General features: G+C 31.8%; 2 protein-coding genes across 4 annotated transcripts in view; both read left to right on the top strand.

Moving 5' to 3' along the window:
- Window positions 1–15,401, top strand: part of LOC108917533 — a 43,767-nt gene extending 28,366 nt beyond the window's left edge. For all 3 annotated transcript variants that reach the window (XM_018724180.1, XM_018724179.1, XM_018724178.1), the window contains exons 3-5: window positions 9,161–9,506; window positions 14,557–14,837; window positions 14,893–15,401. In XM_018724180.1, coding sequence (XP_018579696.1) covers window positions 9,161–9,506; window positions 14,557–14,837; window positions 14,893–15,208 — 943 coding nt within the window. In that variant the 3' untranslated portion in view covers window positions 15,209–15,401. The remainder of the gene's footprint in view (window positions 1–9,160; window positions 9,507–14,556; window positions 14,838–14,892) is intronic.
- Window positions 15,402–16,944: 1,543 nt separating this feature from the next.
- On the top strand, window positions 16,945–18,451 carry LOC111691341. Its single transcript, XM_023453970.1, has 3 exons — window positions 16,945–17,445; window positions 17,505–17,726; window positions 17,783–18,451. Exons 1-3 carry the CDS (start codon window positions 17,176–17,178, stop codon window positions 18,428–18,430), a joined length of 1,140 nt encoding a protein of 379 aa, XP_023309738.1. The 5' UTR covers window positions 16,945–17,175; the 3' UTR covers window positions 18,431–18,451.
- The last annotated feature ends 1,538 nt before the right edge of the window (window positions 18,452–19,989 follow it).

The raw sequence follows: 19,989 nt of genomic DNA, 5'->3' as shown, positions 1-19,989 counted from the left end.
GCGGGTCAAGGGGTTAACGGTTTGCTTTTTATGTGGAGGCTTATCGGGGCCCGCCTCGATCCATCACTCAACCGTCCCTTAATTTTGTTCGACGAGAGGTTTGGGGACCATTTTTTCTTTCCGTTACGTTCCGAAATAAGACGATTAGGTGGATATGTCACATACAGGGTGTCTCAATAAGGTGTACAGGGTGATTCACTATATTTTGACGCCCCATTTAACTTTTTATGACCTTATAAGACTATGCTCGATCCAAATATGTAAAAATATACAGGGTGTTCCATTTAAATTAACAAAGTTTACACCAGCGGCCATTTTTGGATTTCAATTGTTTTATCATTTATCATTTTCATAAAATTCATAAAAAAATCGTGTAACTTTTGTATTTCATTTTTTTTATATAACTCTTACAACAAAAAAGTCAAAGGGGGGTCAAAATATAGCGAATCACCCTGTACATTGTGCTACTGCAGTTTTCTGCTGTCGAAAGAAAGAGATTTAACTAAACTTAACTCTATTCCAAGTTAGTTCGTTTGGCCGCTAGAGGGCAATAAAGTTGACAAAACAAAATGTTTTTTTTTAAATTACTTGTAAGATTTAATTGTACAGTAATACTTTCATATATACGTCACATTGTGATATAATAATCGAAATAATTGGATTAGCAAAACTGAAGAATACAGCCCTGCTTTTGACTAAACGTAATTTATTTTATAACAAACGAAATAGTAATCCTCGGTATTCCTCCATTCTGCAAATTGTGCACAGTATCTTCAAAAATGTATTCCCATAATACACATTCTACTTTAAGACTCCCTCACCCCCTCCTCAAATAAAGAAACACAGGGACTTAAGTCGGGTGAACGTGGTGGCCAGTAAATTGGAGTATCGTGTTTGTAGTAAATATTAAGGAAATGTACCTAATTGAACATATAGAAGAAATGTAGCAAAAGTTGTATAGTCCTTCCGAAGTCAGTTGAACATGTATAAACACGTCTAGCAATAAAATATAATGAGTTTCATTGGCGTCCCTAAAATGTTTTCTGCTTAAGGTAAAAATTATAATAATAATTTGTATATAATGTGTAGAAAATTTCTATTGTGTATATGTTCATTTGACCAACAACATATTTTAAAAGGTCTCCAAAATGCCGTATTGTAATAATATTAGTAAACAAAATATCGCTCTTATTTCTCCCTTTCGCAATTGTAATATGAATTAATAATAGAAGGTGCCTATAATAAATTAAAATTACCAGAATCACACTAAATTCCGCATTGCTGCACTGCACTGCTAGGCCATTTGTTGACAACTGAATTTATGGCCAGGTGGCGCAGTGCGGCTGTGTTTGTGCCGCGTTTGCTCGCGCTGTCAATTTTCAACTGGGCGACTAGACCTGTATATGGGTATGGCTAAATAAATATGGGAACAAGTTTTTCAAATATTTCAATGCCGAGTTGCTGGGTCAGCGACCTAACGTGGTACATACTGCCAACCTTTTGGTTCTTCAATTGAGATCGGAAAGACTATACAAATTTGATTTACCTATACCTGTCCTAGGCAATTAGAATATGTGGTTAGAGAAACAAGTGAACATCAAATTAAAAGATATAACAATACAGGGTGTTAAAAAAAGTGTGAAGAATTATAAGGGCAAAGAATACTCAAAAAAAATATCAATTAAAGTTCATATGAACGAAAACGTGTTGTTTCTGAGATATGGAAAGTTGAAAATTTTCGTAAAGTTAATCTGTTTTTGTTTACATCTTCCTAACAGGTTCACCAAATCAGTTCAAAATTGATGTGTGTGTGAAAGTGCCCAAGTCTTTGAATCATAGGAAGAAGTAGTGAGGGTCAGTTACATTACTTTTACATTTTGACTTTTACACTTTGCTAGCTGAAAGGAGGCACCTAAAAGAAAAAATTGCCTCAAGAATCTGTAGTTAATCAGTTTTTTTGTAACACTTGTTTAATAATAATGGATATATCACTTAATGGGAATCGCATAACTTGACAATATACCTACCTCAATAAGCAGACAATAGAAATTGCAGCCTGCAATATGGCAATTTTGTATATACAGTACAGGGTGTTCTACAAACTTTGACATATGGTGGCTGGATTAATTTCAAACATTTTTCCTTATATGGACATAGGTACGATTCTTTTTTGTTTAGAAGCATTTAAAAAAATATAATTTCATATTTCAATCAGAGTAGCACGATAAATAAAAATAATGGTAGTTAACCTTTATTAAACAAATTAACAAATTTTAAGACTATAAAAATTGTTGAAAATGTCCACCTTCAGCTCGAATGCAGGCCTCAGATTCTTTCAAGTAACTGCAGATGGGTAGTGACTTCAACATGGTAGACAAGTTGCTTCATATGTCCTTATAAATAAAAGTCCAACGGATTTAGATCTGGAGAACGCGGTGGTCCTGCTATTGGACCTTGTTGATCTAATTTATTTGGGAAATTATCATTTAACCAATTTCTATGTGGTGGTGCACCATCGTGCTGATACCACATATTTTGAACAATAGTAAGCCCTATTACTTCATCAATGAAATCAAGAAGGTTGTTTTCCAAGACAGTTCTATACAGATCTGCATTTAAACGACCATAATTGTTGAAAATGCTACCCCAAACGTTGACTCTGAAATGTCGTTGAAATCGTTTTGATCTAATTGCATTCGGATTTTGTAACGCCCAGATATGTTCATTATAATTATTATTTATGCCGTCCCTAGCAAAACTCGCTTCATCAGACCACATGACAAGCGAAATGAATATATCATTTTGTTGAAATAACCAGCGACAAAATTCGAATCGCTGAGGGCCACCTCCAACATGTATCACTTGTACATTTTGAGGATGAAACGGATGTACATTTCTCTGTTCAATATAAGCCACACAAAATTCGATGATGAATGAAGATTACTTACTATACGCCGAACACCAGCTACCATTTATCAAAGTTTGTCATAGAGCTTGTAAAACACCCTGTATATGTGAGACAATGTTGTATTTTAAATGTAACATAACCGAATATATACAATTAAGAAAAAAAAGTAATATTATTATGGCATTTTGCGTTGCGATAATCAAAATTAAAATTATAAAATTACATGTTTCGTTGTGAATTCACAAACAGCTAGCCTAAACACTACATTAATCTTTCAGCCAGACACAACGACCGAGGTCTTTGGCCAGACATTTATGATTATAAAAAGGATATTTTATGCAATTTAGCTTTAATATTAAATTCTATTTAGGATTGACTATTCTAGTGCTTTCAAATAAATATCGTTGTTTTAAATACTTACCTTATACACAGTGGCTGAAGAGATGACAGCCTCATATTTACGCTAGATTATGACACACACAATATGACTTTAGATGTTCAGTTTCACTCGACTATGTTTACATCTATATATAAGGAAAATGTTTTCAGAACACGGGACACCTAATACTCTTATTTGTTCGCTAAACAAAAATCTGGATAACTGAGTATCCGTATATATAAGTATAAGTAAACAATAAAGTTTGTCCAACTGTAACACCAAAAAATAGATACATATTGGAAACATAAATATCCATTAGAAACAACAGTTAACGAATTTACCGTTGTTAAAAAAGTTGCGCTGGGTCATTAATAAGAAAATTAAACTATGAATAATGAAAATATATTGAATGTTCCAATATTTAGATTTAAGTGTAACTAGTGGAAATGCCTTGCAAAGTATTAAGTAACGTACCTGTATGATATAATAAATCTTATATATAAAATTCTCGTGTCACAATGTTCGTTCCCGTACTCCTCCGAAACGGCTTGACCGATTCTCATGAAATTTTGTGAGCATATTGAGTAGGTCTGAGAATCGGCCAACATCTATTTTTCATACCCCTAAATGTTAAGGGTGGTCCACCCCAAAAATTTTTTTTTTTATTTTTTGGACAAAATTTTCTGTTTTTATTTTTTCATGATTCAGCATTGAAAAATACATACAGTTCTAAATTTTCACCCTTATACGATTTTTATATTATTTTGTTCCATCCACAGTTCCACAAGATGGCAAAACAACGTTTGCCGGGTCAGCTAGTAATGTATAATAACAAGTTTGTTTTAAAAACACGAACGTACAGTAAATACATAATAAAATATGCAAATAATATAAAATAAACCTATATACACTCCACATCTGTGCATGGGGAAAACCATAAATATGTAAAATAGAAACAATAATCCGTATAAAACGAATAATATATCAGTAATAATTAAGATTGGATTCAAAGTATAGATTATTAGTAAAAATGTACAAATGGGTACATTTATGAAAGTTAAAACACTAATTTCTGAGAAGTAACAGCAACAGGATAAAATATGATAATTAATGAAGCTCTGTGAATGTTCTCTTTGAAAAAATATATTTTTTTAGTTGCTTTTTAAAAATTGGCCAAAACATATATTCTGTGTCTCGCCTGACAATGGTGCATATAACTTTCGATCTAGGTATGACGTTTCTCTCCAAAAGATTTGTTCCGTTTTGATGTTTTAAATATTTTACTCTTTTTCTTGTCTCAAACACATTGTCCCTAATTATTAGTTGATGTTTATTTTTATATTGACAGAGAAAATAAAAGATCAATTGCCGTAAATCCATAAAGGATGTTTCAACAAAAAGGTCTGCCAGAGTATCAATAAAAAACATTTAAATAATATGTATGTATACGTTAAAAAGAACTGGCCCTAATACGGACCCTTGTGGTACTCCTTATGTAATGTATTTTAATTCATTTCCTCTTCATGCCATATTTACCTGGCGGTTTATTATCTTTCAGTTGGTTTATTGTATTATTTATTTCAACTATTTTGATTGGAAAAATATTCTAAGTGCTTGTGGTTATGAGTTTCATTTGATTATCGATTTTATTTGCTAATTTTTATCCTACAGTAGCGTAATGGCTATTAAATATGTCTATTAATTTTTTTATCTTTTACTTTCCTCCCCATTATGATTTATGTGTTGAAGATCTGTTGCTACTTTTTTTAATGAAATCAATTCCTGTGCAGTTTCCCACAATATTATTATTTGTATTTTGTGTAATTTTATCTTTGTAATATAGAGCTTTAAACGATTTAATTAGATTATTTAAGTAATTTCTGTAATTAATGTATTAATTTTTTAATTTGAGATTAAAACTTGTTTGCAACTGATTATTGATTTAATAATTACCAACTGTGAGCTAACTTTTCCTATTTTGTGTCTTATGAACAAAGATACAAATTCAATTTCTTTTATAATCAATAGTATACATTTCTGAAGGAAGATTTTAATACTATAAAACTGCTAGATATTATGAAAATTGATTTTTGTCATGCATTTATTAAGTTTCTCAAAGTTCTTTTTTTGTATGTATTAATTTTACGCATGAATTTCATATTAGTTTGATAAACAATTTAAATAAGCTCTGCAATGATCTGTAGTTTTAGTTTTTATTACAAATTCTAGTATAAACTCATAATCGTGTTTATTTCTAATAAATCATTGACTGCAGAAATAAAATTGAATTTACCCAAGGTATTTAAATATTGTGCTAAGTGTTAACTACCATTTCCAAGTATGTCAATATTCGTATCGCTTGCACACAGAAAATACTCAGCCCTATGCCAATCATTACTAGAAACAATGTTACATTAAACGAAGATGTTTCAAAACTGGAAATAGCTGAAAAATTGCTCAACCGACAGTTTCAGATGGTGTAGAAAGTAATACGTTACTGAAATATCAGGCACCTCAAACATTGCTAATGCACAATGTTTACATTTTTTAAAACTTTTGTAATTCACGTCCTGTGGATAAAATTTCGTGCTTATCCTGCTGCAGCCGTCTGCAGTATTTCCTTTCTCACATTTATTTTGGTTCTATTTTTAGGAATGGCGATATGCTGACATTGTTATTAACATTGTTATTGTTTAACATTTCCCACTGTTTTTGAAGTAATCTCAACTTTGTTAATGAATATATTTAATTTCTAGAATCCACGTCATACTATAAGGCTACGTTGTTGATAACCTATTTAGCGTTACACAATAATAAATTAAAAACAAATATTCGTAGTTTCACCATAGACCAAGTATGGTGAAACCTTATCCTTTTATTTTATTTATATACGACAGAGAATTTTATAGATAATGAGATTATTTTAAATTATAATGTATATTCTTGTATATTCACATACTAAGAACGAATTTTTGGAAAAAAATGTCTACTACTTTGTCCTTATTTATGTCGTTTAACTCAGTTTTACATAAGCAGGTTCAAATTGATATTGTTCATAAAGAAATTCAAAAAACCTTTGACCAATTTGATCTATATCTATTATTATATAAATTAAGGGTGTTTGGATTTTCTAACAATGTTATTTTATTATTTGTTCCATGATATTATAAACACTTAGTAGAACATGGTCTAATTTGGGACCACTTCTGTTTGTCGCCTCCATCAGTGATATTACTGGTGCTGTTAACAATCACAAATTGACGCAAATAATCTTAACATCCATAATGAGATAGATTTCGTATCAGAATCTGTTCAAGGGAAATTCTTAAGCGTTTGTTCTTAAGCTAGATTATGTTTACCCAATGAGGGAATTAATAAATCTTTGCTATTACTCGTTTTAGGATGTTTATGACGTATTATAATTTAATAAAATTTCTGTAAAATTGATGACTTATGACTAGGCTTAGTGCGGCGCGGAGTTTCACAGGACCGTAGTCAGATTACGAATGAAAATATTAATATATTTACAGAAATATGTCGTACCTATTACCAGAGCAAGGCTGAGTAGAGGATAAAATACCAATATAAAAAATGATACACTTACCCGAAAAACCTTAATGTTGAGACAAGGCTTCCGTGGCATATTGGAAGGAGTTAAAATATATTAATACGTGGTTTTCAAAGTTTTCTTTATTCAAACGGCGACGTTTATCACTTAATATTAACTTGTGCAGGGAAAGATGTCCGTTCAACGTCTACTGTTGACAACAGACAATATGAGAAACTGTTCACGCATGAACTATATATTAATATATTTGCTGGTAACTCCTTATATGTACCAGATAAAACTTTACATATGTTTTCCAAAATGGTGTATCCTTATTTTTTTTCACTATGCAATTTTTCTTTTATCGTATTACTGACTGGGCGTATATTATTGGCATCATATATATTTTGTTGTACATCATCCATTATATCAAATTGTTCATTTAGAAATAGTCCATGTGATTCTAGTTTACAGAATTATGGAACTTGGTGTTCTTTAGTTTGTTTAAAGGAATATTGCTTGAAAGAAAGGCGTCTGTAAGTTCATAGAAAAATACAGTCTTCAGCGCTAAACGAGGCATGGCTCTTCAAATATCTTGTCACTTTAGTTTTGTAATAAGAATTTATAATGCGTTCACACACTGTACAAAACAGGTCTTGTAATACGTATGTCCCTGTAACCATCGGGATCACTGTCAAACTACATTTGAAATAATTCCCGTCTAGTTCTTTTCTCTTTTGGCATTTTACTTCACTTTACCCCCCCCCCCAATATTCGCAAATAGTTATAAATATACACGGCGAATACAATTCACAGGAGAGGTAAAAAAGAAAGGTTTCGACGCGACACCAACTACTACAAGGTTCTGTAAATAACTGAACAGTTCAACACGCGAGTCAGCTGTGAAGGCCACCGACCCCCACGCCGACTCTGTTTGACTCTACACTTAAACTAAGCCTACTTATGACATATGGGTTGTTTTTTAGCAATTTCACAGCCATCCTCGCAATAAATGGGATTATTTTAATTGCTTATCACAAAAACTGTCAATAAAAGAAAAATTAAGACAGATAGGTATAGAGAAATGCAATGTGGGTGGATAGATAGAGGGTCAAATTCTCCAACAGTTTTTGATTAATTATATGAGGTTTCATTTAAAAAAAAACAAGTTTTGGTGGTGCTAATTCGACAATAAATTTTCACCACCCTGTGAGAAATGAAACAGCTTTTAAATAACTGTAAGAAAGGGTAGGCATCCCCTTATTTCTCTTTTAAATATCAATACTTCAACTTGCAGGAAAAAATTTTGAATTATTTTGAGCCATCTGGTGGAGCATTGTACAGACACCTAGATACACCCTGTACATATATAAAGTTCTTTTAAATATTTTATTGTGTTTTTTTATATAGTTTATTAATATTGTCGTGTGTACTGTGATAATTGTACGTTCTATAAATAAAAATAATACACATAACACGTTCATTAAATAGGAAATGCCATTTTCATAATGATACAGCTATTCACTGGCTGTACTTAATTGAAGTTAATCAATTTAGGGCAGTGTGTTTCCATGTTCGTAGCGTTTGACCTAATTTCCAGTATAATGAGTACATTATTTTTTATTTGGAGTGTATTTACTGGTATTGTGCACGCGAAAAAGGTTTTCACGCAAACCGTTCCCTGTCAAGCTGATGACCCCCAGCTAATAAAAAATGTAACGAATAACGTTCTATCTTCAGCTCACCTGTGGTTATTTATTATTCCTTGTTTATATAGGCGCAGACTTTGATGTATGGGATCGGTTTGAGTGACATTTTAATGTAGTAGGTATGTGATGTTTGAAATTGTAAATTTTCTGGACTGGTCATAAATTTATGTCTCGTTTGAAATAAGGTTTAATCGGAATAGAGCATGTTTCTTTTAAATTCGTCAAGATGAAATCTCTTGAAACCTATTTCATTTTTAGACTCATTTGTGTTAATAATGACTAGAGACTTAGGATAATACTTTCAAATATACGTATAGTGATCAATAATACACATGAAATTGTCCCAAATAAAAGTCGCGAAAAATCGACATCTCCATATTTCAGAATTATAATACAGTGTCTTCCATTTCATCTGGGCGTTATCTAACTTCATTTTTTCAAATGAATTTATCGTAGAAATTATTATTTTTCTGTTTGAAATACGTTAATGTGCTTGAACGAATGGTGAAAACATGTTTAATTTCAGAGATATTTGACATTCTTGAAGATGCTGCACAATTTTTTACACTAAATAACACCAAAATGGGTTAAATCTTATTTTTTTAAATATTTTTTAGAAGTTTGTGCAACCTGAAAGCGATATTGAAATGGGATTCGCCCTCTCCGTTATCCTACCAGGTATTTTTGTACGAAGAAAGCAGTGTGCCTTATTTAAAAACACTAACAAGTCCTACTTTTCTATGCCACAAGGAAAATTGCAATGGAATCACGAATTCTTTGAAAAAATCTGATAAAGTGGATAAAATTGCTCATATAATTGTGACCCTACAACTTCCCAAATTTATCGAGGCGCTGTCTTATAGTATCACAGGGAATTTGATATTTCAACGGGAGGAGAAAAGTTTAACCCTAGTTTTTCCTGCAGTTGAAATTTCTGCTTACGATGCTACAATTCATGATTTGGTAAGTAACTGATACTGAATAGTATTTTGAAACTGTAAAAATATAATAGCGTTTTCGACTTATTTGCATTTTTGCAGTTATATTGACTGAGAATATTTCCATTCTTCATTACTCGAGTTGATAGTACATGATGCAGTTATAGCTGAGTGCAATTAAGTCATTAATATTGTAAGTTGTGTTAAAAATATGGCAGGTGGACATGTCATAAACAGGATGTCTCAATATTCCGTGTACATTGATCTATCACAGTACATTGAATCACCAAAGAACACTTAAATGGTAAATACCCCTGCCTGCAGATAGATAGGCAGGAGACACAATGCTCCAATTCACTGACCACCACGTTCATAAGACTTAAATCCTTGTGATTTTTTTATTTGAGGGGCCTAAAAACAGAAAGAGTATTCTGTTTATAGATTAAAGAGGATGCATTTTAATTTTTTGCCTAGAATTAATTTACGTATTACACAAAATGATGGTTATATTGAACAGTTCTTATAAGAGAACTATTTTAGGTACTTTGTTTCTGTTATCAAATAAAAATATCTGATAAAACAATTAAATTAACCTAAAATTATTACCAAATACAAAAATTTTAAAATAAACAAAAATGTTTAACAAATTCCTAATTTTTTAGACGCTATAGCGTCATCTCCGACAAAATTATGAGCAGGTTAGTTCAAGAGTGGAGGTATTTTTCATAGTTTTGTTATATGATTACTTCGTTTACTGTGGCATAAAGCGACATTTATATATGCAAGTATTAGTGACAAAAAAACAATTTTTCGAAAAGGTCTTCGAAAGTCAACATTTTCTTTAAATTTTCAGTTAACAAACTAAGTTTTTTTTTGTTACCTACCTGCAAAATACTTTTATGTTCTAGAACGCCAAAGTCTTTTTGTTCTAGAACGATTTACGATTTTATTAATTAACCAATATACATTATAAGTAATATAACATTTCAATACAAAACAGTAACAATTATAAACAGGACGATTACAATTTATTTTGCAGTACATGTAAATTGAAAGTGCCGATATTACAGTAATCTAAATTTATGCCAGATCCAGTGCTGTCAGTTCTCTCCTCAGAGAAATGGATATATTTATTAGTTTTCTTGCTGTTACCCCTTTTGAGTTATCTTGAAAGACTCCTTTATATTATATTTTTTCACCCCTAGCCCGGGGTTGAAAAGAAAATTGCTGTCACTTTTTGTTATTATACAGGGTGATTCAGAACTTATCCAAAAAAAAAAAAATTCTGGATGTACAGGGGACCCTTACAAATACAATTTTGTACAGAAAAAATCAAAAAGGTGAGTTCGAAATTGATTTAAAAATACACTTCTGCACGGCACTGGAAACTGGTCCACTGTAAAANCTTTTTTTTGTACTATTAAAATTAACAGAGTTAGGGAGACTAGAACTTAAGGGATGATTTCAGAAATTAAAAAAATTATAACAAACAGAAAAATGACTGAATTTTATATTTATTTTTTTCAATCTACCCTAAAAAATGTAAACTTTCTTCTCAGAGAAATAGATATATTTTTTAATTTTTAATAAAAAAGATATCAATTTCAATTTTTTTAATCGTTAATTTTTATGACACATTTTTTTTCCATGCCGTTCGATTGATTATTTGAAATAATGAAAAGTTGCTTTCGAAATTTTGTTTTACGACAAAGAAAAAATTACATTCGCTTTGTGAAATTATAACTTTTTTATTAAAAATTAAAAAATATATTTATTTCTCTCAAAAGATAGTTTATATTTTTTAGAGTAGATTAAAAAAAATATAAAATCCATTCATTTTTCTGCTTATGATTTTTCTAAATTTCTGAAATCATCCCTTAACTTCTAGCCTCCCTAACTCTGTTAATTTTAATAATACAAGAAAAAGTCAAGAGGCCATTTTTATGTAGAATTTTATACTCTACAACTTTTATAAGAGCTGTTACCATTTTTGAGTTATCTAGAAAAACTCCTTTATATATTTTTTTCACCTCGAGCCGGGGGTTGAAAAGAAATTACTGCCACTTATTATTATTATATACCTCAAGTAGGTATTTTGAACCAAATTTCAGCATAAAAGCAAACTAGAAAATGATTCTCAGAAAAGACTAATTTTACAAATTCAATTTAACGGTTTTTTTTCTTCATTTTTCTGGTATTTTGCTACCCGTGAACAACAGTTAAAAAATTAATCAAATAAACTTTTGTACTAATGGCTATTTTTTATGAAAATGGTTTTGCACAACCAAAAATCTCACACTGAAAAAAGCAGAGAAATACAAAATACAAAATGCATTCCACTGTATATCGCGGGTTTCGAAAAGGTGAAGTAAGTAATAATAGTTATTTATGTANGGTCATCGAAAGTCTACATTTTCTTTAAATTTTCAGTTAACAAACTGAGTTTTTTTGTTACTTAGCTGCAAAATACTTTTATGTTCTAGAACGCCAAAGTCTTTTTGTTCTAGAACGATTTACGATTTTATTAATTAACCAATATACATTATAAGTAATATAACATTTCAATACAAAACAGTAACAATTATAAACAGGACGATTACAATTTATTTTGCAGTACATGTAAATTGAAAGAGCCGATATTACAGTAATCTAAATTTATGCCAGATCCAGTGCTGTCAGTTATCGTAGCTTTCAGTTCTGGGTGTTCTTTCTATATATGTCTTCGTTACCATACTAAAACGCCACCCCCCATGTCGTTTAATGGTGGTAATATCGGCCCCTGCATCGGCTAACAGAGTGGCGGAAGAACGTCTAAAGTAATACCCTGTATAAGTTTCCGGATGAGGCAAATTGAAATAAGTTGCTGTTTCTTTTGACACAATCCTTATTTTGTTGACGCCAACCACATTTTTCCCTGACATACTTCACAAAAAATCTTCGACTTGTAGTAACTGTCGGAAGTAAAGCACATTATTTGTATATCTTCATTTGGTCTGGACTTGAAATCGCAAAACATCTCGGAAGTATGATTTTTGGAATCGGGAATTGTTATAATAATAATTGAATCTTTGTCTTCTATTCGATCGATTTATATTGATTTGAATTACCTTTTCTAGCATAAATCTATATTCAGGTGCTTCTTGTGAAAATCTCTCCATTTCCTCTTTTGTTAGAATTCTGGCCTCTTTCGGACGGTATCTAACTGATTTGCTTTTCAAATATGGTATTAGTTTTAGAAATTTTCTGATATTTACATTATTTTTGGCATTCAGTGTACCTTTTAACATGAAATATACTGACTATAACGTCGAAGGTTTAATTTTATTAATTTTATGTTCGAAATATGCCAGTACACCACCCTATGAATTCGTTGTAGGCAATCTCATACTGTTTCGACGATTTTTTGGAGATTAATTGTGAAACAGCACTTTGTGCTGCTTCCAATACTTCTGGTAAACGCTGCTGGAATATGAATTACAATATACAGGGTGTTCCTAAATAAGTGACGCAACGGAAAACTGTAAATTCCTCTTTAAAAATAAACATTTTTTTCCTCTTCCATTTTTCTCTCCGGGCTTTCGTTTTCGAGATACACGGTGTCAAAACTTTAATTTTTTTTTAGTTTTTCGCCAATATCTTAGGAATCGTTTGAACTACAGGACTGAGCTTTTGTACACACATTACCACTATTAATAGCTACTTTTTCGCACCCTTCTCGAATTCATTGGACGTGCCAGTGGTGGAGATTTTAAGGTATCGTAAGGGTTTTTCCCCCCCTAAATTTTACGCCACTGGAAAAATTGACTTTTGACAGCAAATTCTAAAGCGCCAATGAATTTTACACAATAAGAGTTCTCTTGGTTCATTGCTCTAAAGTCAACCGTTTTCAAGAAAAATGACTTTTTATGAACAAAAGCAAACATTTTGCTAACGTTTCGAAAATCTTTTGTAATTCAAAAAATAGGTAGTAATAATTAACAATTTTAACGAAATTTAACAACAGATAGGATTTTAACTTTTTTTTATCAATTTGGCGAGTAAAATTTACAGAAACTGTTCAAAATTACGTCCGTTGGCTTGAATGCACGCATTACATCTTCTAATCATGTTTCTTTCTGCCGCTGCGGCTTCACCTCTATCGGTCAACTTTTCGATAGTATTGACATGGATTTCATAAACGATGCATTTCGTTCTCCGGATGTTCTGTTCAGTTACTTGCACTTGCAAAATGTTCAAAATGCAAAATGCAAAATGTAAAAAATTTTCGAAACGTTAGCAAAATGTTTGCTTTTGTTCATAAAAAGTCATTTTTCTTGAAAACGGTTGACTTTAGAGCAATGAACCAAGAGAACTCTTATTGTGTAAAATTCATTGGCGCTTTAGAATTTGCTGTCAAAAGTCAATTTTTCCAGTGGCGTAAAATTTAGGGGGGGAAAAACCCTTACGATACCTTAAAATCTCCACCACTGGCACGTCCAATGAATTCGAGAAGGGTTCGAAAAAAGTAGCTATTAATAGTGGTAATGTGTGTATAAAAGCTCAGTCCTGTAGTTCAAACGATTCCTAAGATATTGGCGAAAAACTAAAAAAAAATAAAGTTTTGACACCGTGTATCTCGAAAACGAAAGCCCGGAGAGAAAAATGGAAGAGGAAAAAATGTTTCTTTTTTCAAGTGGAATTTACAGTTTTCCGTTGCGACACTTATTTAGGAACACCCTGTATAATTCTGACATTACTTTTTCAAACTAATTTGTATTGTTGATTAGGTTTCTATCTTTATGATACCGCGCCTAAACCTTTTTGATTCAAATTGATTGCATTCTCGAATGGACATTTTGCCTTGCTAACTTGAAGCAAAAGTGCCATTTCGCGTTGTTGAGACAAAAATAACTATTTTTGTCTATTCTAATGCTCTCTAATGGCTGAACGAAGCTACTTAACATAGAGGTAAGTTTTGTTAAATCCGCTTATTGTGATTGCAGGAAATTGTGATAGCTCCACGTATACGGAATATTGAGACACCTTATATATAAAAAATATTCTAAAACCTTTCAAGAAATGATCTTTTATTTTAGCACAATTGTTCATTGTTGAATGGAGACACTAAAAATATCGTAACAGCAGTTTCGAGTAGCGAAGAAACTAACTTAGTACTGATTTTACCTCAAGAGTGGCCCAATTCCTTCGATAGCACTTTCGAAATTTTATGTTCTCTCAGCAAGGTTCAAATTGCAGCAAGTTGTCGAAAAGCATTCGTTGCCCATAAATTATCGCCGCAATTTGATGATTCTTTGCTGATATTTCACGCACCTAAAGAAGCTAACGCACGTGCCTACAATGTGGTCATATACTCCAGGTATTAAAAAATTTGTTCACCACGAGTTAAAGATACTTACTGATTTTTTTCATAGAAATATGGATAGTTTGATGTCCCTTCTTCACCACTTGCATCAAAATATCCCTGGGGTTTTGATAATACCAGAGAGATTGTACGAAAATTACGAACTTCAGCACCCAGAACGGATATCCGTAGAAGAAGAAACGTCAAAATTAAAGGAGTGTGTAAAGAGAGAAATAAATTGCGTGATGAATTTTTTACGCGAATCGCAAGGAACGAAAGATCCAGACAAAAATGAGTTTCACCAAAAATTCGCTGAAAGGCAACTAGAGACAAATACACATTATCTAAGACTACTAAAAGCCACTTCTCAGTCATCAGATGATTGATGTGATGTGGAGAGTGAAAAGGTGTGTCGCAGAGAACCTTTTGCTTTATTTTGTAACAAAGAATGCCTCCTAAAATAAATCATAAGGTGTGTAGATTAGGCATTAGGCTGTTAAATTCTTCAGTACTTGTTCAAAATTAAAACGTATTTTTTTTTAATTTCTGTACTGTAATAAATAAATGTGTTAATATCTGCGTTATTTTTAGTTTATTTACATTTGAAAAGAGATTTAATAATTCGGAGAAAAACGGAAATATTGTAAAAAAACCCTGCTTCGTACAAAGCAAAAAGTTGAAAAAAAGTGGTTGAAGAAACTCGAAATAAAAACCCAAAATACTTATGAAAATATTTTTTCAAGTATATTTTGCTGGAATAAATGTGAATGAATTAGAAATTTACATATTTTAACAAAATTTATATAATCGCAATGGAGATGCTCTCAAATGTAAAACTAGTAGAACTCAAATAAAAATTCACAAGTTGTAAATATAATTTTTCTTAATTAAAACAATAAAAAGAAACAAAACAAAGAATAGATACAAATAGTCCAATTAAATAGGCCTTTAAATCGGCAATTTTGGTCAACTTGCCTGAATTTTTGATATAAGTTAGTTTGAGGCAAGATAAAATAAAGGAGTTTTTCAAGATAACCCAAAAGAAGTAAGAGCTAGAGCTTTTAAAAGTTGTAGAACATAAAATTCTACATAAAAATAGTCCATTGACTTTTTTTTGTACTATTAAAATTAACAGAGTTAGGGAGACTAGAACTTAAGGGATGATTTCAGAAATTAAAAAAATTATAACAAACAGAAAAATGACTGAATTTTATATTTATTTTTTTCAATCTACCCTAAAAAATGTAAACTTTCTTCTCAGAGAAATAGATATATTTTTTAATTTTTAATAAAAAAGATATCAATTTCAATTTTTTTAATCGTTAATTTTTATGACACATTTTTTTTCCATGCCGTTCGATTGATTATTTGAAATAATGAAAAGTTGCTTTCGAAATTTTGTTTTACGACAAAGAAAAAATTACATTCGCTTTGTGAAATTATAACTTTTTTATTAAAAATTAAAAAATATATTTATTTCTCTCAAAAGATAGTTTATATTTTTTAGAGTAGATTAAAAAAAATATAAAATCCATTCATTTTTCTGCTTATGATTTTTCTAAATTTCTGAAATCATCCCTTAACTTCTAGCCTCCCTAACTCTGTTAATTTTAATAATACAAGAAAAAGTCAAGAGGCCATTTTTATGTAGAATTTTATACTCTACAACTTTTATAAGAGCTGTTACCATTTTTGAGTTATCTAGAAAAACTCCTTTATATATTTTTTTCACCTCGAGCCGGGGGTTGAAAAGAAATTACTGCCACTTATTATTATTATATACCTCAAGTAGGTATTTTGAACCAAATTTCAGCATAAAAGCAAACTAGAAAATGATTCTCAGAAAAGACTAATTTTACAAATTCAATTTAACGGTTTTTTTTCTTCATTTTTCTGGTATTTTGCTACCCGTGAACAACAGTTAAAAAATTAATCAAATAAACTTTTGTACTAATGGCTATTTTTTATGAAAATGGTTTTGCACAACCAAAAATCTCACACTGAAAAAAGCAGAGAAATACAAAATACAAAATGCATTCCACTGTATATCGCGGGTTTCGAAAAGGTGAAGTAAGTAATAATAGTTATTTATGTACCTAGGGAATTATAAGGGCCTTAATTACCGATGGCAAAGTTTGCGTCCCGAGGGCGTCCCGCCCGAGGGACAGCAATTGCCTGAGGTTATTAAGGCTCATTAATTCCCGTGGTACATAGATAATTTTATTTCTGACCGATTTCAATAAAATATTGTTTATTTTTAAAACGGAAAAAATGTACCAATTTATTACCTTCCCAGTATATTTGAATCAGGTACCATTGATTATAAGAGTTTTGTTGTTGCTAGGTTGTTGCTATGTTACGTGTTTATAAACAGAATTGTTACTTGCTTATAAACAGTACTTTGTTATCAAGCTGTGTTTGCGTTAAAAACGTGTTTTCTACCCCAAATATAATGGAGCAGATTTTGAAAAAAGCTGAAAAAGCAAGAGAATCATTAATTCCATCGAAAAGTGAAGCCGTATACCAAAAAGAATACAAGATATATCTGGAGTGGCTGACACGGAATAATGTTATGCCAAAAGATGCCACTGAAACTGTATTACTGGCATATTTTCAAGAATTGGTAAGGAATATTCTATGTTTTTCGGTAGATTTGGTAGTAATTTTGTTTATTCGTTGCAGTCAGAAACGTATAGTCCGAATTCTTTATGGACTAAATGGTCAATGCTAAAATCGAAGGTGAATATACATGAGAAACGAGATATCGCCAAGTTCAATGAACTAGAGGCTTTTTTGAAACGGAAGAGTAAGAGTTATAAGCCGAAAAAGTCTGCTGTTTTATCTCCTAATGATGTTATCAGATTTCTAAAGAACGCTCCTAATGAAATTCATTTATTGCATAAGGTAATTTTTTTCTTATTTTCCTTTTTGTGTGTATTTATTTCCTTTTTTTGTTTTAGGTTGTTTTGATTATGGGTTATTTTGGAGGATGCAGAAGTCAGGAACTTTTGAATATGAAGATATCGGATATAGAGGACCGGGATTCCGTTATGGTAGTGAACGTACCGGAAAGTAAAACTGGTGTATCGAAGAAATTTACAATTGTGGATGAAAAAGAGTTCTCTGCTTTGCCTTTATTAAGACTTTATATGTCTTTGCGTCCTAAAGGTATTGAACGATTTTTTTTGCGCTTCCGACAAAATAAATGTACATCTCAGCCAATTGGAAAAAACATGTTTGGGAAAATTCCCAGCAAAATCGCAATGTATTTAGGATTGCCAAACCCATCTTCCTATACGGGACATTGCCTTCGTCGCACTTCTGCTACTGCTCTAGCTAATGCAGGAGCAACTATGACTAACTTAAAAAGACACGGAGGTTGGAAAAGTTCCACGGTGGCGGAGGGGTATCTGGAGGATAGCATCGAATTGAGAAATAAAACGGCGCGTATGTTGTCTACTTTGCCATTAGAAGAGGCAGGTACCTCGACTGTAGTGAACAGAAGCTCCAGTCATACAAAAGAAGAAATTGTTTCCAGTGGCGGTAGTAATTTTCAGGGAACATTTCAAAATTGTACATTTATTATTTGTAATGACGCAAATAAATAAAATATGGTTCAGTTTTCATTTCATAAATATATACACATATATGTATATTAGCATTTTTCATTTTATTTTTACTTGTGAAAGGTGGAGGGAATTATAGAATCTATAATGTCCCAAGGGAGTTATGACTCTCTTTATTGATAGCGTAACTATGACGATATAAGCTTATAATATCCCGGTCAGAAATAAAGGAATAAACATCATCTTTAACAATGGAAATAGGCAAAACCAAATACATTTGAACTGTCAAAAATTATTACAAATGAAAGGCCATTGTCAGTTCAGAACATGTAAAACAGATTTTCGAAACGTCAACAATTTTTTGAAAGGCACGAATGTACGAGGTCTGTTCAGGAAATAACCAAACTTCAAGGCACTCCCCTCTCCTATTCACACACTTTTCCCAGCGCGGTGTTTCCATTTCACTAAGCAGTTCAGGATAGCTTCATTTGAAAAGGCCTTTTAATTCTTTGCTTTAATGTCCTCAATAGTCTGAAAGCAGCGTTTTTTCAACAATGATTTTAATTTCGGAAATTAGAAAAAACTCGCAAGGTGCCAGATCTGACGAGTAAGGAGGGTGACGGAGGACAGTATTGACGAATTGACAAAGCTAGGTGGGCAGACGTACTGTCTACAGGAATCATTGCTCGTCACAACTATGGCCCCTTTTTGCGGATTTTTTCACGTAAGCATTATAAAACGCCTTGATAGTACACGGTTCACTGGTTCACCTTGTAACGACAGTTCAAATTGCACAATTCCATTAAAGTTGGAAAAAACAGTGAGCATCACTTTGATCACAGACAAAATAGTAGGCTATATATAAGCTATATTGTCTGTGGTCACTGGCGGCCCGTGGGTTTGAATACAGGAGGGGCGCATTTTGAAAAGGGGACGTACATCATAAGAGCTGCGGGGGGTGTGGGGGGAAAATTTTAAGGAATTTGAAGGTCATTGTGTTTTGCAAGTACCCCAAAATGAATACTGTCAGTGTGTAAAGTAGCTACTTAGATACAATGCGAGAAATAAAATTCCAACGTGTGGGGGCTGAAGTGGATAATCGATCAACCAACCCAGTTACGATATAATTATGTAGATTACTGTAATAGTTCATTCTGTATAGTTTTTGAAGTTCCTTTAAAAACATGGGCATCACTAAGATGTTTATCTAAAACGGGATCAATTTTTGCACTAAGTATAGTCTATCAGATCTAAAAATACCCCTTTGTTTACCGAGTCACTTTTTTTATTATGTTCACGAAGAGGAAGGTTACATGTACCACATAGTTTTAAGATATTTATAATTTTTGAAAGAAACAATCGATTTTTCTTAACCGTTTCGTTATGACTATTTATTTGTTCTGCATAAGCACTATTTAAACAAGAAGCAAAGTTTACTCTTCCTAAAAGTAAAAAACTCACCAACTTATTTTTGTGTTTAGGAGAATTTTCATGATTCTTAATTTTAATTTCTAAATGTTTCAAGTCAGAAACTCCAGTTTTCGTCCAGATTTCTTCGCCTCCTCCAAACAATATACATACAAAACAAAAAAATCTATTTG

This window comes from Anoplophora glabripennis, unplaced genomic scaffold, assembly GCF_000390285.2.
Source record: "Anoplophora glabripennis isolate ALB-LARVAE unplaced genomic scaffold, Agla_2.0 scaffold57, whole genome shotgun sequence".
NCBI lineage: Eukaryota > Metazoa > Arthropoda > Insecta > Coleoptera > Cerambycidae > Anoplophora > Anoplophora glabripennis.
Note: the sequence above shows the minus strand (reverse complement) of the source record. Positions and strands in the feature narration are given on the sequence as shown.

What these genes read in the sequence shown, in the direction of transcription:
- LOC111691341 (XM_023453970.1), top strand. Translation starts at nt 17,176, where the DNA reads ATGTTACGTGTTTATAAACAGAATTGTTACTTGCTTATAAACAGTACT. An exon ending in TGGCATATTTTCAAGAATTG is followed by an intron (nt 17,446 to 17,504) that starts GTAAGGAATATT and finishes TATTCGTTGCAG; the next exon opens with TCAGAAACGTATAGTCCGAA. An exon ending in AAATTCATTTATTGCATAAG is followed by an intron (nt 17,727 to 17,782) that starts GTAATTTTTTTC and finishes TTTTTGTTTTAG; the next exon opens with GTTGTTTTGATTATGGGTTA.